Raw genomic sequence first — 22,806 nt, 5'->3', positions numbered from 1 at the left:
TTAGCCAAATGTGGTCAGAGATGTCCTACAGGGCGATCCTTCACCTTGCCAGCTGATGGATAAGCTCCCTGTCGTGAGCTCTGAAGCTTGTACCGACTTCATCCTCACTTCCCTCTCATCAAAACCTTCCATCTACACTCTCTCGTCCTCTGCACCTTCATCTCGCGTGCTCTATATAGGACCGCGCTACGGCTCTGAAATATGGTATGTGTTCATCTGCGCCTTTGGTCCTTCAATGAAATCTTCTTTGAATGTCCTATCTCAACAAACCCCTTCCGGTCAACCCACATTACAACGACGCCTCGCTAACCCTTCTACAGAGCTTAGGCTCATCGACCATGTCGACAGCAACTCTCACCCGTACGCCCTTCGAGCGGCGGGTGGAGGAGGCGCGTCCATCGAAAGGGTATGTAACTTCCTCTCATCCTTCAAGCTTCACATGATGTATCTTTACAAAGTTGGGAATCTCTCCGATAATTACATGAGGAGTACTACATAACTTATTTCTGAACGTGGAAGCTATTCGCTACCTTTGATGCCCCTTCATTCTTCGTCATGCTGTTCAGACATCTAACTCATCTCTTTACCACACACAGGGATATCAATGCGCTCATCATGGACTACCTCATCAATGCTGGCTACCCTTCTGCCGCGAAGAGATTCGCCAAGGAAGCCGGCATTGCAGTTACACCAGAAATCGTGTCAATAGAGGACCGAGTCGCCATTCGAGATGCAATCCATGCGGGCGATATTCAGACCGCAATAGAGAAGATCAACGAGTTAGACCCTCAGGTACGTCGAACTACTATTTCTTTGAAGCTTGAAATGATTAAAAGCTGTTTCATGCACCACTCATAGTCCGTTGTGGCCGTGATGAGGACGAAAACAATAAACCCATTAAAAATGATCAAGCATTCAGATACATCTCTTCGATATCTTCATTCTTAAGCGAGATGTGTGCTGATCAATCTCTACTTCTAGATCCTCGACCTCAACGCCTCCCTTCACTTCTCCCTTCTCCGTCTCCAATTAATCGAACTCATCCGGAAATGTACCACCCCGCCTAACACCGACATCACCGAAGCCCTTACATTCGCCACAACACATTTAGCTCCCCGAGCACCCACCCATCCAAAATTCCTCTCAGACTTCGAACACACCATGGCGCTCCTGATCTTCTCTCACGACAACCTGCCTGCTCAGTTGTCCGAGCTCCTCGACCCAGCTTTGAAGAAAAAAGTCGCAATTGAAGTCAACGAAGCCATTCTGTCGAGTCAAGGCCTCCCAAAAGAGGCACGGATTCGCGGGTTGGTTAAGCTACGATCGTGGGCCGAGGAAGAGGCCCGCAAAAAGGGCTTGCATCTACCGAAGACGATCCCACTGGGCCTTGATAATGACGAAGAGGAAGATGGGGAAGATGACGCTGTCAATGGGAGCCACTCTCGACGTGCTCATGGTGCTCATGGTGATGCGATGCAAACTTGAGGTCATGATTTAAATCACTTAGGTTAACTGGGAGATGACAGTTGCCCGACGCCTATTAGTCGACTCTCGCATCTTCGACCTCGATCGTTAAGGACGAGAGATTACTGATGGTACTTGGCGCGCGGGCAGTGATTGAGGCGTTTTAGCGGGCATCGAATGGGTAGCTTTAGTAGGGCTTGCATACGGATAGGCGAATATTGGAGATGGCGTTGAGGGAGGATAAGAAGAACATTGATGAAACATTCGTTGTCGTTGCGCAACCGATTGGTATTGATGCTATCATGGCCAGAACAATTTCAAAGCCCGTCGTTCGACGGCGTAGCATTCATCATAAAACGTAAAAGGTCTCCATCTGTCCCGCATGATTTAATACAGTAAGCATTCGTTCGGGAGCAGCAAATCAACTCATCTGGCTCCTTTCAGCCCGAACTATGAACACGGAGAGATATTGTTAGAGACAGGCTCCAAATCATCAAGCAAGGGTATCATTACCATCCGTACTCGTAAACTCCTATGTCTACAGAAAAAGTCATATTCCCGGATATCGAGGCCAACCAAGCGCCCAAACCCCCAACCCAACCCGCGATCCACGGAGAAGCCCACCTCAATTGATGGACTGTTCCATCTCGGTGACGTAGAGCCGAATATGGCTCTCCATCTTCATATACTCATCCCTCGCGTGGTTAACCTCATTCTCGATATTCTCCTTGAGATCGGCCATCTGCAAGATCAGTTAGCACAGCCCACATCCAACTACGCCGTCCACTCACCTTCTTCTCCACCTGCTCGATCCTCACCCTCCTCCTCTCCACCTCCTGCCCCCTCTCCCTCTTCTCCCTCTTCAACTCCTCATGCTCCCCCCTCAACACCTCCATCCGCTCCCGTGCCCGCTCCCCCCGCTCCTCCGCCTGCCGCCGCAACTTCTCCGTCCGCGCCTGCCAGCTCGCCAACTGCTTCCGCAGCAGCTGCTCCTGCTTCTCCACTTCCCGCACGTTGTTCGACCGCTCCGACAGCGCCTCCCGATGTCGTGTCGCTTTCATCCCTTCCTCGTCTTCCTTCGCGAGGTCCGCCGACACTTCGCTGAGCAGCCGGGAGGTGTCCACCACGCTCGTCGTCACCTGCGTGAACGAGTTCGCCGACGTCTGCAATGCACGTGCGCGCCGGTCCAGCGCCTCCACGCTCGCTTTGTCGCCCGCCAACGTCGCGTTCAGCTCCCGCAGCGATGTCTCCAACGCCGCTGGGCTCTGCGTGGTATACGGCCGCAGCTTCGTCGCCTCCTGCCGCAGCGCCATCGCCGACTCGGTCTTCTGCTCGAGTAGATTTTTCAGTCGGCTCTGCTCCGCGCGGATGAGGCCAAGCTGCTCGGACACGCGCTCCTGGCCTTTCTTGAGGTCGAGCAGACGTTGCTTGAGCTCGTTGGAGCGCTTCTCCTTCTCGCGCAAGGAGGCGTCGGTAGCTTCGCGGTGGCGTTGGAGGGAGATCAGGTGGGCTTCGGCGGCGGCGTTGTCGGAGTAGAGCTGCTCGATGCGCAGCTTCGTGCGCTCGGACTTATTGAAGTGCGCATCGATGGTCTCAGTGTGCGACTCGCGGAACCGGATGAAGTTGATGATATAGCTGAAGATCTTGACGAGGCGGGGGTACGTCGGTTTGTAAAGGTCGTTGAAGGTGAAGTCGTTGATCTGGCATTCTTGCAGCAAGCGGCGCAACTGCACGAAGAATCCCATCAGATCGCGCGTGTCGCTTGTGAATACTCCGTCGGCGTTCTGGCCGGCTATATCATCTGCTGCTGCACGCATCGCCGGTGCGACGACGTCTCGTGTCGTGTTCATGAGCAGCTCAGCGAACCATTCGAAGACCTTCTGGATCTGTTGTGGGTTGGGCTTTTGGAGGTCGGCGAGGGTGAAGTTGAGGCCGATGTCGCTGATGCATGATGCGATCTCTTTGTCAGGCTACTGTCGTCAGTATATTCAACGATCTGTACATTGTTATGGTTATGAACATACAAGGTTCATGAACGCATCTTCCTCCTGTTGCTTATGCGACTGTTTGTGGTTTGTGGATCCGCGGACGGTGCTCATCCTGGGGTTGAAATCCATTGTTTAGCAATATCCTTCAAATAGATGTCCGGCTATCCAATGTAATAAATATGAGCCTGGTAGGCTTTGAAATCATGGTGGAAATAATAATGCTGAATGATGTAGCTCCACGTTAAAATGGATGCGGGCGATCTTGAAAGTGTAAACAAAACAGTGTGGTCCGTGCGCGATGTCTCCAACATCTCAGGATGAACTTCAGCCGCCATACCTATCGGTCAACGATAATTTGTCTATCAACACGGAGAGTGGCATCTTGGTGTTTCGTCTGGTGATCGGCGTTGGTTCTTCGAATGATTGTGCCGTGTAATTACGAAGAATTTCAAGAGCATGCCATGATACGATGATCAAACAAATCGCACTTTCCGCCGCTCCTGGCCATCACCTTCAGGACCAGCTCACAACTCACAAGGATTGGCACTCGGTTTCAACTTTCAATGATTTGCTTCCGCCACGGCATGGCAAGGCTCTCCCACTTAACTGATACACCCATGATACAATTTCATTTGATGGCAACTAATTCATATAATCATATTGCACGATTTTCATTGCCCTACTTGTAGAGATATCTATCCACCATCCACCACCCCCTCGAGCTGCTAATGAGCATGCCCCGGATCCGCGGGCGTTGCTGCGACTTCTTCAGGCAGAGCGAAGATAAACGCAGCAAGCGCCATTGCCTCTGCGCCCATCTCGTGATTCTGAGAGTCCGGTCGGCTATAAAGCATGTTGTTAGCCAGGTCCAAAGACGCAAGGAACCAGCATGGATTCATGCTTAAACAGTGCAAGGGCGGGGATCACTTACAGTCGGTGCTTGGTCAAGTCGTACGTGGAGTCCAACCTCATGATGTCGCCTTTCTTGACCTTGATCGCCTTCTCGCATGGCTCATACGCCGTAATCGTCTCCCAATCCTCACCATCGACTTCCATTTTCCCTTCACCATTGCCGTAGATTGCCTTGGAGTTGCAGATGGACTCTCCATTCAAAAATATATTGACATCGATCGCGCCATCGTGGAGATGGGGGGTGAAGTTCAACACGTACCCGTCTCCTCCGATCTTCCAGTCGGTTCCGTTATACGTCACGGCACGGTCTGCTGGCGGATGGAAATCAATTGAACCACCACATCCGTCAATATTGACCGTTCCCTTGCCAACATCCAACCATCCTGGTTCACGTGGGCCAGGGAGGTATTCGTAGTCCAAGGCCATATAGATGTCTTTCTCCCAGTTGTCATAGTTGACAAGTTCAAGCATGCCGCTGATCTTGTCGTCTTTTGCGATGTAGAACCCAGTCTTAACAGTTGGGTCGTTGGACGCGTAGAATGATGGGGAGGCGTCTTCACCCGATGAGACGAACATCGACGCGGCCATAGAAGCTGCCCCCTCAGGTAATCCGGGGATAACCGTGCTATCTTGACGACGTCCGAGAGAGTGACGCCGTCCGTGAGAGTGACCAGCACCTTCCATGCCACCCATACCGCCCATACCGCCCATACCGCCCATACCAGACGCTCCGCCCGGGGGTGCAGCGGCTGTGCCATTGGGGCAGACTGGAGTCACTGGCAACTGAGGGCTCTTCCTCCCGACATCTGTCGTGATCAGATGGTGGGTGTACACGCCGGCAGTGGTGTCCTGGCGGGATCCATTGGCAAACGAGACTTGGGCCTGACCTCCCAGGACCATGCATTCCTTGCAGACGTCGGCAAGGGAAAAGTAGAAGGCGTCGGTGGTTGGGTCTGCTTTAAGGCCACCGACTGGGGCATGAGTTCCCTGGACATATTAGCTTGCTTGTGCGAAGGGAAGAAGTGCCAAGAGCGGCATCGGTGATAGGATTGACAGACATTTGCAGGCCCCATTCTGAATGGTCCCCAGACTTTGAGCTCGCGCGTAGCCTTCGGGTCGATCTCCGGCGTCAGAGTCTTGGTTAAGTTCGCGGTGATGGCTTCCTTCGGGGCCAACGACCCCACGAAGGCTCCGATCAAGCCCGAGTCTTGTCGTTTGGCTAATTCGGTGTCAATGCAAGTAATTCGTGATGGCCGAAATAGTCTGACTGACCATGGTCCTTTCGGATAGCCACCGCGCCCGCAAGGGCGGAAAAGGACAGGAAATAAAATTGCTTCATCGTGACTCACAACGAACTTGTAGACAGACTGAAAACAATCAAATGAATCCTGTGAAGGGTGCGGCCTGACATTTTCCACTCCATACTCCACGGATACTTATAATAATCTATAGAAAGGAGAATCATGTATGAATCCCGCTTTTGATTATAGACGAGCTATCGCCCCTTCATTTTTGTGCATAAGTTATATCGAGAAGCCCGAGGAGTCAACAGACTTGGATGAGTTACACAATACTTATGAACCTATAGCATAACTAGAGTCTTCCAGAACAGAAAGGATATTCGACTCATATAGTAGCCAGGGGTTTGCAAAGTACTCGACTGGCCAAATAACATATGAAAATATCGTTATTCCGGATGGTCGACACTGAAGACAAATCAGAGCGCCTTGAATACAGACTCGAGGAACGAAAAATCGCATTTCCCCACATTGGCAGTGAATGTGGTATAAAAGAAGCCAGTCCAATATCGAAATCTGGCGTCGCGTTCGACGTAATCAACCTAGAAGAGGAACCCTTGCGTCGTCCCTCAGATATATCACTTGGCAGATATTGTCAAGATAGAATAGAATACGCTTGGTGAGAATTAGAAAGGCTTGGTCGAAATGTTAATGAGATATCAAATATTCCCTTGCCAACCCCGGATGATCTGCGATATTTCATTTGGGTCGTTTTGAATCCGGAGTGGAAAAGGTCTAGGTCGTCGGTAGGTATCCAGTCAATTCATTAACGGCATACGGGACGGCTGAGCGGCATCTAGCACAGCGCCGAGGTCGAGTTATGAGATAGTTGATGAGTATGTAGCTAACTTAGACGAATTGACGTTCCGATTCACTGGTTCCAAATAAGGTTCTTCACACCGTGCTGTTTTGGCCATGAATTGATGTTGTTCAATAAAGGAACGTCGAGGCCTGACATGGAGGAGACGAGCCATCAATGATCAATCGGGGAGAAGTGACGCTAAACCGCATTCGTCAAGCCATGCCGACTCAGTACTCACGCTCTCTGCCCCTCTCGGCCAACTGATCTCAAGTTCTCAACCACGTCTCAACAGCAGAGGAAGTAATGGAGCCGGGCGGTGTTCGCTTTTCCCACTGACCGACGCTTTCCTCAGCCTTGTTATGGAAGAGATCTGACCATCGTCATCAGGGTCTTTAGTAAAGAGCAAAGACACAACTGACAACGCATCCTCGGACTATCCTACCCGCGACCTACTCCGTGAAAGCAAACCGATACTCGCTGCCCATGTAAGACCTTGATCACCTAGGGACGTGACAGGTAGCTTGGTGAGCGCTCGTGTATATCACCTATCGCCGTTCTCATCTCGCCAACACCTACACCAGCTCCATCCAATGGGTCTCCTCCACTCGAAGAAACCCGGACTCCAGTTCGAGGAGTTTTACTCGGACATCCCATCATATTACATCATATCCCATACTTGGTATCCAAACAATCAGGAAATCCCGTATCAAGACGTCCTGAATGGAGCGGGAGAGCAAAAGCTGGGGTTGCAGAAAATCTTGAAGTTTAAGGAACTTGTTTCTTCAAAGCAGGGTGATTATTTCTGGGTGGATACCTGCTGTATTGACAAAACGTCTAGCGCGGAGCTTTCAGAGGCAATCAACTCCATGTATCTCTGGTATAAGGAAGCCGCTGCCTGCAGCGCTTACCTCTCCGACGTGGACATCCCAAACTCGGGCTCCTTGCGTTCCCACGATTCTAGCATCGTGTTCAAATCTAGTCGATGGTTCACGCGGGGCTGGACACTCCAAGAGCTCCTTGCACCCAAATCCGTCAGGTTCTATTATTCCTAAGACTGGAGAGGGCTCAGGCGGAGAGATACGTTATGGCTGCTGATCCATGAAACCACTGGAATCCCGCAACCCGCTCTATCTGGTCATGATCTAGAGATATTCTCCGTTGCACAATGAATGTCGTGGGCATCAAGACGGACAACCACCCGCGTCGAGGATCAATCATACTCCCTCATGGGTCTGTTCGGCGTCAACATGCCCTTACTTTATGGCGAAGGCCCCAAGGCTTTTATTTGACTACAGCAGGAAATCGTGAAGCAGTCCGACGACCAATCCTTATTTGCTTGGAAAAACTCGACGCCTAATCAGACGAGTGGCCTTCTAGCTCGATCACCGAGGTGTTTCGAACATTAGAAAAATATCCACTCAAAGGGACCCTGGGGAAAGGCTGGCGCGTTTTCAATGACGAACAAAGGCATCCGGGTACGACTATACCTCTTGCCGGACGAGCGGTTAGGGGGTAACGAAACTTTCTATCGCGCCTCACTGGATTGCTGTGTAGGCGGTGACAAGGAAAACACGGCGATAATCTATCTCAGAACGCTTGAAAGTAGTTCATCAGTGGCATTCGATGTCGGACCTCCAGTTCGGTAGGATGCATACCCACCAGCTTGACGTACTACCAAGGAGGTCGAAGTTTGGCGGCGAGTATAAAGAGATCTATGTGCTTGGAAAGCCCCTTTCCGGGTCGGTATCATCGATCTACAGCAACTGGATAAGGGTATTCAGGATCAACGACTCCGGGCGGCCGTACTGAGTCTACCCAAGAGAGTATTGGGAGCCACAAACGAGTGTCTTTATTCCTCCATCTCCAGCGCCCGGCAAACTTGGTGCCATCTGCATCCAGGCAGAGGATAGATATCACATCGTGATATTTGGCTCATTATCGAACCGTGTACCTTGGGTACATGTTACCGAAGTGAAATATAAAGGGGAAGCCGAAGTATTATTCAATTCGTATTTGCCAAGTGGGACGGAAATGTCCAGATCCATGAAGGTACTAGGTATCATAAAAGAAGGGGATTTTTCGAGAACTGCCGATATCAGCGCAAGTGTCCGAGACAGGGTGTCTAACGGTACTTCTATCTCTATCATTAGTTTCTCTTTTGGTTACGGCGCATGGACTTTGGAACCAACGATTCTAGATACGCGCCGGGAATGAGGATTATTGTATCGCTATTTGAATAAGCAACGTAATCCATACGTAGTAGCCCATCCGAAGGCTCGCTAGGTTGGTTTTTGAAGTCTGATTTGGGGAGGACTGAGCTGTTGGGCAAATCCTCATTCCATATATTCTAGGGAGGACTCATACCAGCCCTTTTCATGATTTCATGGCATTATCGATTGCCAGGAACAATCTGGTGTCTTTTCCTCGTGAATTAGAGTTCTCCTCTTTATGCTGCCGAGAATGTGTAGGTACTGTTCATCTGAACACAAACCATGATGAATTTCCACACAAACCCTCGTCCCTCGCGGGCTCTCGGTCTTCAAGCCGGAGTGGATAGCACTAAGCCGGTAGAGCGAAGCCTCCGACGTATCTGGCGTAGCGGGCTTATCTGATTCAAATTCTTCCTTGCAATTGGAATTATCAGATCCGTTAAAGTTATCAGATCCGCGTTTACATGCATGAAAACTGGGGCCCTGGAACCACCACACGCAAATTACCCCCGAGGTTTCAACCACATCCTTCCATCGAATCTTCCATTGTCCGCGATACCGGAGTCTTTCGACTTTTCGAGGGCACATGGCGAGATACTAGGCGGATTTTTGTAAGTGCATAAGCCATGCTTGTGCTGGGTTTCAACATGGACATCCCATCCCCTCAACGGATAGTCGGGTACGGGTTGCCGTGAGACGCACGTGGGTTGTTCATGATAAACCAGCGCCCAACGGCCTAAGATGCTCGGCACGGGCGATTTCGGCGGGACTAACATGAAATCGTCGCTTTCTTCATGACCCCCGCTAGCCTGAAAGCTGCGGGGTGATCATGAGCCCGATGTCCTCATATTTCGTGTCCTAAGCAGACTCTCCTCCTTCATTCTTCTTGCTCTCCAGTAGCCTGATACCCATACCCTGGTTTGAAGTCTTTTCACACTCTACTGCCCATTTACCACGTACCAATTAAGTCTGATCTCCTCCGTAACCACCTCGTCTTTCTCAGTATACAGATCTCTTAAAACGCCGCAAGAATGGCCGTAGCAAACTTAGCTCGAACGAGAATCCTCGTGGCTGGAGGATCATATGGTGGCCTGGCTGCCGCCCTCAATCTTCTCGATATGAGTCAAGGCAGAAAGGCTCGATCTGCTCCAACTGACCGGCCGGCGTCGGACAGGCCAGCGCTTCCAGTCCAAATCACAATCGTCGATGAACGAGACGGATTCTGTTAGTCTTCCCCTTCGATATTTAGAGAACACAAGACGCTAACATCTCTGAATAGTCCATCTCATCGGTTCGCCCCTCGCTTTAGCTACTGAAGAGTACGCAAGAAAAGCATGGGTTCCTTTCTCTGAAATCCCGGCTTTGAAACACACCGACGTCTCATTTCTCCAAGGAACAGTGACCTCCATCGACCCTAATACCCGTACTGCGACCATATCAAGAACCGATTCCAACGAACACACACAGCATGACTACGACTATCTTGTCGCTGCATCCGGCCTCAGACGTGTGTGGCCCACGGTTCCACAGGCCTTGAAAAAGAAGAAGTGGCTGGTGGAGGCAGACGGGCATATTCAGTCAATCAAGGAAGCTAAAGAACGGGTCGTAGTAATCGGCGGTGGTGCAGTGGGAATTGAAATGGCCGCGGAGCTCCAGCTGGTGCACCCGCAGGTTAGAGTCACACTCGTGCATTCCAGAGACAGACTGCTCTCGTCTGAAGAGCTGCCAGATGAGATGGCAGAGAAAACCAAAGAACTTCTGGTTGAGGGAGGGGTGGAGGTAATACTTGGTCACCGGGTGAAGGGCTCAGAACCGGTGTCCACAAACGACGGTACAACATTATACGACGTCACATTCACCGATGGAACACACATGCGCGCCAGCCATGTCATCAGTGCCATTTCCAGACCGATGCCAACCAGCTCATATATCCCAGCCGGGGCGCTGAACGATGAGGGTTTGGTCAAGGTCAACAGCCGGTATAGAGAGTTCTTTCAACCAATTCATCCACGCCCATGCTAACCTAGTACAGACTTGAGTTCACCGGCGATATCCCAAACAACACTTCGCATTTCGCGGCTGGCGATATGATCGCCTGGTCCGGCATCAAACGCTGCGGTGCAGCGATGTTTGCCGGCGCAATCTCCGCGTCGAATATCTACCAGCAAATGGTACAGAAGCACAACGGTACAGAGCCAAAGTTCGATGAACTGCCGCCGATCCCGCCGATGATCGCGTTGGCGGTGGGTGCCACAGCAGTGGCATACCACCCGGACACGGGTCTCAAGTATGGAGATGAAGTCATGCAGAACTTCTTCCAGGACGATCTCGGGTTTAATAGTGAGTATTCTTATCCGTGGATGTGAAACCGAATGTTCCATGCTAATGACTGCTGCAGTATGTTACAATATCATGGGTCTAGCAACTGACCCTTACAAAGGCCCGGAAGTAGAGAAGTCCGTAGCGTGAAGGGATAATGGAGCACCATCGACTCAGAGTGCATTATATGTGCTGTTTGGATTAGATTCAGTGGCAGGTAACTCTGGCCTTACCTTAGGTATACTGGATAGACGACAATGAATACATAGGATTCCACCGTTTCCAAATGAATTAATTGCTCTCTGAGATCTTTCTAGAAATAGATAACTCTCAGCGTAATATAGCCTCAGCAGGATGGGATGTGTGTACATGCTTTCGGTGCCTAAGTGATGCTCCTTTAACACCAGAGCATGATCTCTTCGGTATCAAAGAACGAAATACCTTATCCATACTAGGGTGGTGGAGCTATCCACATTCCGCCCACTAGACAAATCACGACATATATTAGAGAAATCCTACAGCTGAGCGAAATTGTACAACATCTTCTATTTATTGCGTTCTATATAGTCCACTTCTCGCCTCACCGAATAATACTATCAGCTTTTCAGCGGTTGAAAATATGAATCCCGATAAGAATCTAGTTGTGGTTGTAGGGTATGACGTTTATTCCGTACACGCTCTCTATGTAGCTGACTTCCGTTCAGTGCCGGTGTGACCGGTCTTCAAACTTCCATTTCTCTTCTACAATTTGGATATGATGTTGCTATCGTAGCCAAGCATTTTCCAGGGGATAAGTCGATAGAATACACCTCGCCATGGTATGTTGTGATGAAATACATCTCGCCGGCTCCGGCACAGCTTCCAGAATGGTTGTTCTGATTGATTCGTAGGGCGGGAGCTCAATGGCGCTCCTTTGCCACTGAAAATGAGGTTGAGCTGCAGCAATGGGATTCAGAAAGCTACAGACACTGGCTTAAGGTCATTGAAGAGGAAGAGGCTACCGGCCCTTCGTCTAAGACGCCCTCGGGCCTTGCGGTAGGTGGAATCGATTTCAAGCTCACATTTTTGGGTGCTGACGTATGCATAGCGTTGTAAATCACTCTTTTACGGGTAATATTTCCTAACCAAACCTATGGTTCATCGCTGAATCATATAGTGCATTACCAGAGGAGCCTTGGTTTTCAGATGCCGTGCTCTCCTATCAGTCTATTCCAGAAGCGTCGCTGGAAAAAGGCTTTAAGCATGGTCACACGTTTATCAGCATTCTGACTAACGCTCCAATGTATATCCAGCACCTGTACGAAACTGCACAGGCGCTAGGTGTCATTGATATTCGCGCGACTCTTCCTCATCATGGCTCGCTGTCGGAAACACTTCAGTGTGCCGGGAACGTGGTAGCGTCACGGGTTAAAGAGCTTGGTCACGGAGCGCCTCCCAAGATCTCAGCTTTCGTTAACGCAACAGGTCTCTCTGCACACAAGCTTGTCCCGGACCCCAACATGTTTCCCATCCGGGGACAGACGGTCTTAGTAGCCGGGGAAGCGACTCAACTAACGACCCTCGAATCATTCGAGATTGATTCTCCAACTTCAAAGACGTCAGTCATGTACATCATCCCGCGCCCGCGATCCAATACCACGGTTTTAGGGGGCACAAAGCAGGAGGGAGACTGGAATGGCGAGCCCGACCCAGCGACGACTAAAGAAATCCTTCGTCGAGCGAAGCGGTGGGCGCCGGAGCTGCTGAACAAGGATGGCGAATTTGACGTGCTGAGCGTGCAAGTTGGTCTCCGGCCAGGACGAAAAGGAGGGCCAAGGGTGGAGTTGGAGGAGATCGATGGCCGCCTTGTGTGTCATGCGTATGGCCATGGGGCGGCTGGGTACCAGCTTTCGATTGGATCTGCGAAGAAGGTAGTTAGGTTGCTCAGTGAGCGGCTAGAAGAGCGCAGAAGCCGGTTGTGAGAGGTCCTGGTGCAAAAGGATAGTGGTTTTTATAGTTCTCTGGCCCCCTCGCTATTACTCATACGGCATTGGCTCTTAAGCACCTGTAGGATAAAAGAAAGTTTCATTGCGTTTATCCCGCAAGTTCAACGCGAGCAATAATAATATTCGTGGTCTGAGATAGTAGTCGAGGTCACAAAACACTACATTGCAGAACACTGGGCCAAAAAAGCAAAAGATAAACTCCACGACAGGGAATTGAATCCAGATCGTCAGAGCATAATCTAATCGTTATATGAGAGGTAAGTACTACATCCATTAGACCAACGGACCCAATAAAAGAAAACTAGACGTGTTTGCAAATAGATCGCCCAGTGTCGCTGGAGATTCATTACAATGTACTATGTATGTGTGGGGTGGAGTCGTCCTGACCCCTGAGGCGATAGTGCTGTGTGCAACTGGCGTGTCTGGTGCGCCGGAGTCGTCACTTCTTCCATTTTAACGTTGGCGCCTTGAATGACTTTGTGATAGTTTGAAAAAGGAGGAAGAAGTAATTAGTGCCCATGTGGATGGAGAAATAGAGTCAACCGATGAATTCGGATTAGATTCCCAGTGCCAGAATTCTGTCCGCACGTTAGTCAATGCATTTGACGATCGCTCACCCTTTATACATTCTGGTTGTCTGCCTTACCGTAGGTCCGGTCCCTTTCTTCTTCACGTCGGAGCTGGAAATTGTATCTGACCCCAATAAACCCCCCGGGCCTACATCCTCTAACTTGTATCGAAAGGGCCATCAGTCTGAGTGACATGGAATCTGCAGAATGTCTTGACCAAAAATCTGGATACATCTAACCCAAACGAACAACCCCCCTCTTGTGCTTGCCAGACGAGCTCCTTGAGGATATTCTGAAGCGCGTCCTCGAAAGGAAGAGTTTTGGTGTTGATTATCGTAAAGAGCTACGATGTTACCCACATGGACTTGATGTCCAGGAAGGGATATACAGAATTCTCCGAGTATGTCGCCGCTTCTACCGGATTTCGCAACCTTTGCTCTACCCGCATATCAGAATCGCCATTTGTAGAGGTCGAGGGGGATCTCGCAATGGCTATGAGAAGCAATCCTAAGGCTTGCAGCGATCCCTTCAAAAAAATCCAGCACTTCGGCCGCTCTGCCACAGCTTGTCCATTGACCTCGCTATGGGGGGTAAGGAGATACCAGCGTCTGTTTATCATGTCGTCAATGATATTGTATCAATGTCAAAGGATCTCCAATGCTTAAAACTCGCCAACAACCCTCCTGGAACGTTAAGTGGGTGGGAGAAACTGCCAGACGCCATCTGGGATATGCCTTGTGTCAATCATCTCCTAATCGCCAATACGAAGATTCTGCGGGAAAAACAAGAATTCGCAATCGCGAGACGTCTGATGCGCTCCAGATCGGCGCTCTGCCATGGAAGGTTGCAACTCTATGGTCCGGCTCCTCTAATCTGGTATGACATTAGGGAACTTAAGGCAAGTTCGCATAGCGTTGATCGCCTTCTTTCACAGTCCCCTTGCTCATCTCGGCTACTGGTATCATGGACCTCCTACTAATAGCCTTTTAGAAACAAAAGGGAGCTGCACCCTTCACGACATTGGATATTTGCCAATTTTCAGTAAACCCTGAGGCTGTTTTGGCGATCGTGCAGTGGTGCAGGAAACTCGAGCACTTTACATTTGTAGAACGTCGGAATGTACATCTTACCGAACCACCTGGCACGCCCTTTTTCGAGTGGCTCCTGGAGCCTCATTGCGCTACTCTGAGGTCGATAAAAATCGCGGATTGCGAGCAAAGGCATGGTAGACCTGTTATTGTCTCCGGCTCCCCTGTCTTGGATACCCTCGTGATTCCGTGGTCTTCATTCAGCTACCGAGACGGACTTTCGCCCGAAACGCTCGATCCTCCCATCGTGGTCGACCAGTTGCTAGCTCCGCAATTACGAGAGCTTACTATAGTTATGACCCGATTTGATGAAGTTGGTTCTTGCCCTGGGGAGTCTCACAGGACGTATCTGGACGAGTGCTTCCGCAATTCATGGGCTTAGCTTGCCAGCGGAGGTCTAGGTTGCGGCGCATCAAGATTGTGTTTACCCGTGATTCATGTAAAAGCGACTGCAATTTCCCGTGGGATATCATGGATAGGTTGAATACTGTCTCACAAGAGCTGGGCTTGACCTTGGAATTCGAGGAGGAGAACTCCGATATATGGGTATGACACTTCGGTCATATGCTGATACTGGTCAACAGGAGACACCGGTGGAGATATCTTTGTGTGTAGACGTTGGTAAAAGGACTGAAGGGGTTGGCGCAGCAAATCCGGGCAAACGTACCAATATGTGTCCCTAGGAGTGCTGGAACCAAAGACTAGAAAGTGCATGACCTTCAATGTATACCACTTCCGGAACACGTTGCAAAATACAGATGATGAGTAGTGCCAGTTGAGGATAAACATGTGATAATTATCTGCCATAGGCAGTTCCGCAGCTAGGTAAGCATTCTGATTCCTCCCCTTCTTTCCCGTGCAGCTCTATGAACCACCTTTCTTCCGTGTCCTCTTCTCAGGCAAGGGAGTCAATCTGTGTCTCCGGGGTATCAAGTTGTGTGAGAATTATGCGTTCTCGATCTCAAAGGGACCTTAAGCGAAAGAAAAAAAAGAATGCGCAACGAATCTCAAAATATTAAATACATGTAGACGGAGCCCAGCAGAAAAAAGGGTGCGGGCTCTCATCGCGGTGAGGGGTCGTTTGCACTCCGAACCGAATATATCAATTCAACAAAGGAAATTGGGGTACGTTATGTCAGTCTGTATGTGATGTTCGTCTGGGCGAGACGAACGCCGGCGAGTATGTCTCCGCGTCTGCTTCCGATTCACCCATGGCTGGCCCGAACTCGTCCAACGGCTGCCTTTTCTCGTCGTGCACGAACCCGCCAATGCTGCTTGCATCGTCGTCTTCGAAGCGCCCGGAAGGGAAGCTGCTCGCTTGCGCATCCGTGTCGTAAGAGTCACGTCGCATCAATGGCGGGGTGGTGGGCGGATTCATGCGCGCCTTACCGCGTTGTCGAGGTGTCCGTAGCTCCACAGCTGACGCGGAGGATCCGGGACGGACGCTTCCTCGCCTGTGCGCGATCACCGTGCCATTAGGCGAGGGTGTTCGTCTCACGTTCGAAGCAGGCGGTGTCATGAGGCCCGAAAGGAATCCTTGCGCCGAAGAGAGCGACTTCGACGGAGTTGAGTCCGTAGCAGTAGACGCGTTCGAGGCGATACTGAACTGTCGAGCCTGGCTTCCCTTCCGCCAATTCCCAAACGCCGCGGCAAGCTGGGCGGCTTTCGGGGTCGCGAAGTTGGAGATACTGGCGAGGCTGGGGAAAGCCATACTACCCGCCATGATCCGCTCCTTCACTTGCTGTTCCATCTGGAGGTTCGTCCGGATGCGGATGGCGGCGTCGCGAACGGATTCTCGATCGAAAGTCGGGTCGGCCAGGGTGTTGATGAGGTCGGAGATGTCGTCAACGCGGACACCGAGGAGTTCACGGAGCCAGCCGATTTCGGTTTCGCGTTCTTTAAGCTTGGCGGGAGCCTCTTGGTCGACTTCGGAAAGCTCCTTGTCGAGCGTCTCAATGCGGGTCTCGCGTTCTTGTAGCTGCTCCTGGAGCGCCTGGATTGTTTCCCGAAGTGCTTGCGCCGATACCTTCTCTGGCATTCGAGGGGTCGTGGATTGTTCAACCGGTGCAGTAGTGGGCGCTTTGGCTGACTTTGCGGCCTCGATGGCGGCTTGAGCTGCGGATTTGGCAACCTCAAGCCTCTCCTCCAGAAGAACCACCTTGTCCTGCAGGTGATTGGCCTTTGAATCGGCGAGAGAAAGCTTCTCGTTGAGGAATGCTTCCGAGCGCTCTTTGTCCTCGAGCGCATTCTGCAGATATCGCTGGTGTTGTTGCTGGAAGTCGGCAATTCGTTGCTCATAACGAGCTGTCTGCTCCTGCAACGTCGCGTCCATCTTCACGGTGGCTTCGTGCAAAGCGTCCCTTCGAGTATCCGCTTCCTCCTCCAAGACAAGTTCATGTTTCTCCTTCGCAGTATCGGCTTCCATCCTAGCATGGTCAAGTTCCGCACGAACGCGAGAAACCTCGCTCTCCAGGTCCGCTCGCACAATGTTGACTTCATTGCTCGCGGCATCCAGTTGAGCCTCCATCAGCATGCGTGTCCGCTGGACCTCGTTCCGTCCCGCCTCGCGAGCCTCGCGGAACTCCCTCGCATATTGATCCGCCGTCTTCTGATGCTCTGCGGACTCCAGACGCAGCCCGTCCACCGTCTCCTCGAGCTTCGCGTTTGCGTTCTGAGCCTGCTCAAGAAGCACGCGAAGCTTCATGCCTTCCCGCTCCTGCTTCTCCAGTCGCTCCAGCTCATCCTCCAGTCGCTCCCGCGTCCTTGCCTCCGCACCAAGCCGTGCCATCAATACTTCGTAGCGCTTGCAGTGCTCATCGTCGCTACGCTGCCACTTCGTCTTCTCATCGCCCATTTGGCGGGCGGCAGTGGTCATGTCCTTCCGCAGGGTGTTGAGTCTGTCTCGCATGTTTTCGCGGATGCGCATCGCCTCCTCGGTCTGGAACTTAAACGTCTCCAACGTCTTCCGGAGAGCTTCTTTCTCATCGCGGAGTGCATCGACTTCGTCTCTCCATTGGGCGCTTGACGTGCGATACTCTTCCAGAGTGGCTTCTAACGCAGTAACCTGTTGCTTGAGACCGGATGAAGCCACCTTCAAGTCATCATGCATGATTTCGGTTGCAGCGACTTTCGATCGCAAGTGTTGGGCCTCAGCATCATGAGCCCGATAGCGATCCGCATCGTCTTCGGCCGAAGCTCGAAGGAGAACAACCTCCTCCTCCGCAAGCTTCAACGCACGTTGTGTCTCTGCTTGTTGCGCTTCCAGCTTTGAACGAGCCGCTTTCTCCTCCAGAAGACGAGAGTTCGATTCGTTCATCATATTGACCAAGTTTGCATAACGCTCGCCATCATCTTTGAGCGACAAGGCCGTGGTGTCCTGGTCGGAAGCCTGCTTTCGCTCGAAGATCTCTCCGACCACGTTTTCGACGACATCTTTGACATCGCTCAGGTGGAACATCGTCTCCTTGACGCTGGCAATGGCGTCCTGGATCTCAGAGAGATCTAATGGAGCGGCGGGCGCGGCAGATGCTTGCGCAACCGGTGGGGTTCTTGACTCAATGGCCTCCAACACGACGTTCTTGATTTTCTCGAACCGACGATCTTTCCTCGGAGAGCGACTGCGGCCCAAGTCCAATGGAATCTCGTCATCTTCATCTTCATCATCCGCATCGCTGTCGATGGCTTCACTAGAGACCACCCGTCGTCCACGTCGCGGGTAGGGGCTGGTGTTAAAGCTTGCCATTGAGTTCTGAATGGCAGCGAGAGTCTGAGTGAGAGGGTCAAGGCGAGCCGTCAGGGCAGCGTTCATCAATTCTTCCACGTGGCTGTCGAAGAATGTACTCCGGGCGTGAAGCTTGTCGTCTTCAGTCGAAGAAACCATGTCGTCCCAATCGCTGACTGGAACGTCAGCAGCGTCGTTGAGCTTGTGGATCGGTGTCGCGTAGGGAATAGCGTTGCGCTCGTCGTTAAACGAATCAGAATTCGACCCATCGTCGGCGCGATATTGTCGCTGGTAATTGACACGGCGGGGACTAGGGCTGGGAGCATCACTACGGAAGTGAGTCGGAGGCAGATCTGCTCGGTTGACATCGATGGCGGACGTCTTCTCCGGTGTATACTGCACATAAGAGATTTCGTCCCGTTCCACGCCGAAGTCCGAGCCCTCCTCATCCATGTGTTTCATGACAGCGTCGATCTCATTGAAAGATGGGTGATATTCATCTTCCGTGCTTGGTATGTAACGTTCCAGCGCAGGTGCCGGATGATGAACTTCGGTGGGCGATTGGAGATGACTGTTGCCGCTCTCAATCGGGGTATGATCATCACCGAGGCTCGTCCGCGGCTGGTAGGATACTGACGTTCTCGCAATACCAGGAGAAAAGGCCGGCGCGGTGGGTGAGAACGGCTTGAATTCGAACGGTTTGGCCGCAGCAGAGAGGGAGAATTGCTTGGCGTGGCCGAGTAACGATGGCTGCACAGCTTCCCTCACATCGGTGACATCAACTGGATCTTCGGTGACATCGACTGGGGCCTCGTCTAGGCGTCTGGAAGGATCCGAATGTAGCGATCCGTCCTGGAACCCACTATCATGAAGGATTGCGGCCTCTTGCAAGGTCTTGGTCTCGTCTTCACCTGCAACATTGGTTTCCTTCACATTCTTGGGAGCTTTCTCAGTTTCCGAATGATGTTCGACCTTGTCTCCATCCAGAACGGAGTCGTCAATGTCATCTATTGCCTCCTGGAACGAAGAAATGCTGTGTTGGTGCTGAGCAACAACTGGTGGCGACGAGGGAATTGCGAATAGTGGAACTTGGTCGCCATCGTCCCACCGCTTCGAGCGCTTGAACCTCGCATCGGACTGACTGAGCCGATCAAAAGCGTCGAAGTGCTCCTTCTCATCCTCCTCCTCATCTGGGGCAGATTTTCCACGAGACACGGGTTTGACAATCGGAACAGCCTTCGACTTCTTCGGCGGCCTGACGGCATCGGCGAGATTGGTAAAAATCCGATTCTCGTCCCCGGTGACGGATGAGTTGGAAGCGAAGGATTTCGACGGCTCGAAGACCGGAGCGTCCGGTTTGAAGACGGGGCCACGCGAGGTGAAGCTGAATTCTCCATTTCTCTCGCCATTTCGCGGCGCGAAGCTCGGGGCACCGATGTTGAACTTTGTGGTTTGCGTCAATGCGCTACTGGGACTATCGGAGCCGCCAAATGGCTTGACGATTTTCGGCTGGAACGAGAGACCTGGAGAGAAAATCCCGGGGTTGAATGAGGACTTGGGGTTGAACACGAACTCCTTTGCTTCCACATTGAATTTCGAGACGGAAGACTGCTTGGAGTGGTTGTTGGATTGTTTCTGTCCTTCACTGTGCTGCGAAGCCAAGCTTTCCATGACCGAGTCGCTTTCGCTCCAAACACTTGTCACATGAGACGGCATGTGAGCATGTCGTGGACCTGGTGGTGGGTTCGTCCTCGTCTCGTCCGTTGCATGATCTTTTTCTTCATCCTTTTCATCGCGCTCGTTCTCGGAATCCGCAGTCGCCGCTAGAGAGGAGAACTTCACGTGATTTGGCTCCGGCAGCTCGTTGGTCGAGTGTGAGCGATCCGGTAGGTCGGGGCTCAATCCTGATGGCGGCGAGCGCAGTTCCTGAAGCGAAGGACGATGGACCGGCAGCAAGCTGGGATCAGTAGGTATGCTTGGTCCGAATGCGTTCGTCTGCGACGATTCCATCGAGTCTTCAGATACTTCTTCAGCAAGGTCCCGCGCGATATAATCGTTTAGCTTGTAGCCTGCGCTATGCACATTCCGTTCTAAATTGACGCTGATGTTGTGACGATGGCCGGGTTTTGGCGTGTGGATTTCCGGCTCTGATTTCTTCACCAGTGGGGTTTTCAAACCCTCATCCACAGTTTCGCCTTCGTTATCGACTTCAGGCACCCCTTCGAGGGCGGGGGGTGACCGTACACCACTCAGCGCCTGTTGCTTTGCCTGCTGCTGCATCAGGTGTTGCTGCTGTTGTTGTTGCAGTTGAAGATGATGCTGCTGTCGTTGTTGAACGCCTGCCAACAAATCTCCAGGATAGCCAAAACCGCCCGGGAGCTCGCCGTGTGGGCTGAACGGAGATCCGGAAGATCTGCCGTCCTGAATGGCGGGTCGAGACCCCGAATGGGCTGGAGACGCGCCTCTTGATAGCTGCTGACCATGGAATGGTTGCTGTGGCCAGCCTGAAAGGGCGGGTGAAACCGGCTGTCCCTGTGAAAACATGGTGGGAGACGCATACATCGATTGACGATGCATATGCATTGCAGAACGAGGGTTTCCAAGAGACGACATCGGCGATGCGATCGATCGCGTGGACGTATGGTTGGATGACCCGGGTGTGAATGCAGCCGGAAGATTAGGTCCCTGGAAGCTCATCCGGTTGCTAGTCGCGGAGGTCGAAGGTACAGGGGGAGAGAATTGAGAGGGGCGGTATTGAGATGAAGATTGACGGGACAACGGCTGTGACTCTTGAGGTGAATCTCCACCAACGGTGACGCCCAAGGCTGCCAATTTCGCCTCTCGAAAGGCCTCCATATGCGATTTCCATCTGTTTAGGTCTGGGAAAACAACCTGGAGCTTGGCCGGGGCTTTGTCGCCATGATCATCAGTCAATCCTGGGATCACCGCACGATCTTGTGTGTGACCGCTCTGCTCCGCAATGGTATCGCTCTTGTAATACTCAACATAGCCCCGCGTGTCGTATCCATGGCTTTGAAATCGCTTCATGCGGGCTTCAATTTCCTCCGCTTTCATGGGGTTTCGGTTATCGTGGATGCTTGGGAGCATCACAAAACACGACTTCCCCTTCACTTGCATCTTCTTCCTCTGTCTCGGCTGAATACTGCCCTTGGAAGAAGCAGGCGACTCCGTCTCCTGTCGGGGTAAGGGCAGTGCTTCCGACCTAGCTAGAGCTGGGGCTTTCCTCTCCGACTCCATTGTATCTTGACGCTTCGGCTCCGACGATCCCATAGACTTCGGCGCTGACGAGGAGTCAGGGTTGGCCCACCTAGACTTATGCATGTTGCCGACTTGATTTCCAATGGGACCGATTTCCCAAAAGTCTTCCGGTGTGAGAGTCAGGTTACTGTCTCGGGATTTATGTCTTTGATATCGAGCGAGAGGGTCGGAAGGTGGGGACGATGGTATTGATTCTTCGTTGCCTTGTTGCACCCACAAATCCGGTTCCTCCTCGAAAGGTGAATGCTCGCGAACAGGTACCAGCGAAGTGACACGCGCGGGTCTTTTAGTGAAAATGCTGGGTGCAAAGTTCAACGAGCGAGGCGTCTGGTCCGTTACAACCCCACTGGAAGGGGTACTCGGACGGGTAGGGGTGACTTGGAAGGTCGGCAACCTTGACGGTATAAGGTGAGAAAGTCCGAAACGTAGATTCGGAGAAGACTCGTCGTCCAAGTCGTCGCTATTCGCTGTCCAGTTCCCAGGCGCAATCCCTCGTCGTCCACTACTTGGATCCGGAGCTTGATATGGTGATCCCCAACTTGCAGTGAAGTATTTCTTGTCGTCGTTCGAAGTCCGTGGCGGTGTAGAAGGCAAAGCTCCAGATATCGGAAACGCTGGCAGAGGCGGGAGATCCGGACTCGAATGTGCAAGTGTCCTTGTCGAAGACGGCGTCCCAAATAGAGTCTCACCCGGCGACACGATCCCACCACGGTCAGAGTCTCGACCTCGGTCGTCTCTCGGAGACGTATGCACCGGAGAAGGGGGTGATAAGTCGCGTCGGGATTGCATTCAACAACCTCATTAACAGACCACGTCCATGACCATGATCAAACCATTCACTTCGAAGATCCTCGAGCAGAGTTCGGATGGCACCGAAAGCAACCGGGGGTTTCGGGACGCGTACGACGTCAGCGGGAGGTGACAGCTCAGAGCTCACTCCCACGGTTCAACGCGACTCTCTTCTTCCAACAAAAGAAAACCAGTCCAAAGAGTGACTACGCAGACGCGAAAGAATCAAAGCAAAGATTAGAGGAGTGGACGCGATAGTGGACCATATCGTGATGAAGGGGGTATTAACCGAATGGTGAACCGTCGTCAGTAACCGTCGCGGATGAAGGGTTCAGCAGATCTCTGGTTCGATGTGGTGGCTTGAACCAAAATTCAGGAAATT

The 22,806-nt window shown here is 51.9% G+C and overlaps 8 protein-coding genes across 8 annotated transcripts; 5 read left to right on the top strand and 3 right to left on the bottom strand.

The window, feature by feature from the left end:
• Window positions 1-136: 136 nt before the first annotated feature.
• Window positions 137-1,939, top strand: P152DRAFT_453434 (uncharacterized protein). Its single transcript, XM_033678368.1, has 4 exons — window positions 137-204; window positions 321-406; window positions 597-792; window positions 982-1,939. The coding sequence occupies exons 2-4, from the start codon at window positions 339-341 to the stop codon at window positions 1,483-1,485; spliced, it is 768 nt and encodes a 255-aa protein (XP_033538443.1). The 5' UTR covers window positions 137-204; window positions 321-338; the 3' UTR covers window positions 1,486-1,939.
• Window positions 1,940-2,089: 150 nt separating this feature from the next.
• Window positions 2,090-3,581, bottom strand: P152DRAFT_463197 (kinetochore protein nuf2; the record flags this gene model as incomplete). The annotated part of the gene is made up of 3 exons (XM_033680484.1): window positions 2,090-2,206; window positions 2,256-3,434; window positions 3,489-3,581. 3 exons carry the CDS (start codon window positions 3,579-3,581, stop codon window positions 2,090-2,092), a joined length of 1,389 nt encoding a protein of 462 aa, XP_033538442.1.
• Window positions 3,582-4,113: 532 nt separating this feature from the next.
• P152DRAFT_453433 (uncharacterized protein) lies at window positions 4,114-5,442 on the bottom strand. The gene is made up of 3 exons (XM_033678367.1): window positions 5,423-5,442; window positions 4,384-5,351; window positions 4,114-4,295 (listed from the first exon to the last, which is right to left on the bottom strand). The coding sequence occupies exons 1-3, from the start codon at window positions 5,435-5,437 to the stop codon at window positions 4,178-4,180; spliced, it is 1,101 nt and encodes a 366-aa protein (XP_033538441.1). The 5' UTR covers window positions 5,438-5,442; the 3' UTR covers window positions 4,114-4,177.
• A 1,311-nt stretch (window positions 5,443-6,753) lies between these two features.
• P152DRAFT_504310 (HET-domain-containing protein) lies at window positions 6,754-7,753 on the top strand (the record flags this gene model as incomplete). The annotated part of the gene is made up of 3 exons (XM_033682360.1): window positions 6,754-6,988; window positions 7,046-7,500; window positions 7,651-7,753. The coding sequence occupies exons 2-3, from the start codon at window positions 7,055-7,057 to the stop codon at window positions 7,751-7,753; spliced, it is 549 nt and encodes a 182-aa protein (XP_033538440.1). The 5' UTR covers window positions 6,754-6,988; window positions 7,046-7,054.
• Window positions 7,754-9,210: 1,457 nt separating this feature from the next.
• P152DRAFT_426114 (pyridine nucleotide-disulfide oxidoreductase AMID-like protein) lies at window positions 9,211-11,143 on the top strand (the record flags this gene model as incomplete). Its single annotated transcript, XM_033677254.1, has 4 exons — window positions 9,211-9,898; window positions 9,954-10,653; window positions 10,707-11,014; window positions 11,073-11,143. Exons 1-4 carry the CDS (start codon window positions 9,706-9,708, stop codon window positions 11,141-11,143), a joined length of 1,272 nt encoding a protein of 423 aa, XP_033538439.1. The 5' UTR covers window positions 9,211-9,705.
• A 392-nt stretch (window positions 11,144-11,535) lies between these two features.
• P152DRAFT_510167 (FAD dependent oxidoreductase) lies at window positions 11,536-13,108 on the top strand. The gene is made up of 5 exons (XM_033682644.1): window positions 11,536-11,647; window positions 11,698-11,811; window positions 11,884-12,028; window positions 12,081-12,103; window positions 12,150-13,108. Exons 1-5 carry the CDS (start codon window positions 11,613-11,615, stop codon window positions 12,952-12,954), a joined length of 1,122 nt encoding a protein of 373 aa, XP_033538438.1. The 5' UTR covers window positions 11,536-11,612; the 3' UTR covers window positions 12,955-13,108.
• Window positions 13,109-13,827: 719 nt separating this feature from the next.
• On the top strand, window positions 13,828-15,072 carry P152DRAFT_1325 (uncharacterized protein). The gene is made up of 2 exons (XM_033673783.1): window positions 13,828-14,445; window positions 14,538-15,072. The coding sequence occupies exons 1-2, from the start codon at window positions 14,131-14,133 to the stop codon at window positions 15,015-15,017; spliced, it is 795 nt and encodes a 264-aa protein (XP_033538437.1). The 5' UTR covers window positions 13,828-14,130; the 3' UTR covers window positions 15,018-15,072.
• Window positions 15,073-15,452: 380 nt separating this feature from the next.
• P152DRAFT_453430 (uncharacterized protein) lies at window positions 15,453-22,767 on the bottom strand. The gene has a single exon (XM_033678366.1). It carries the CDS (start codon window positions 22,422-22,424, stop codon window positions 15,771-15,773), a length of 6,654 nt encoding a protein of 2,217 aa, XP_033538436.1. The 5' UTR covers window positions 22,425-22,767; the 3' UTR covers window positions 15,453-15,770.
• Between the last annotated feature and the right edge of the window lie 39 nt (window positions 22,768-22,806).

Source organism: Eremomyces bilateralis (assembly GCF_010015585.1).
Source record: "Eremomyces bilateralis CBS 781.70 unplaced genomic scaffold P152scaffold_1, whole genome shotgun sequence".
NCBI lineage: Eukaryota > Fungi > Ascomycota > Dothideomycetes > Eremomycetales > Eremomycetaceae > Eremomyces > Eremomyces bilateralis.
The sequence above is the reverse complement of the archived record's forward strand: the minus strand, read 5'-3'. Positions and strand labels throughout refer to the sequence as shown.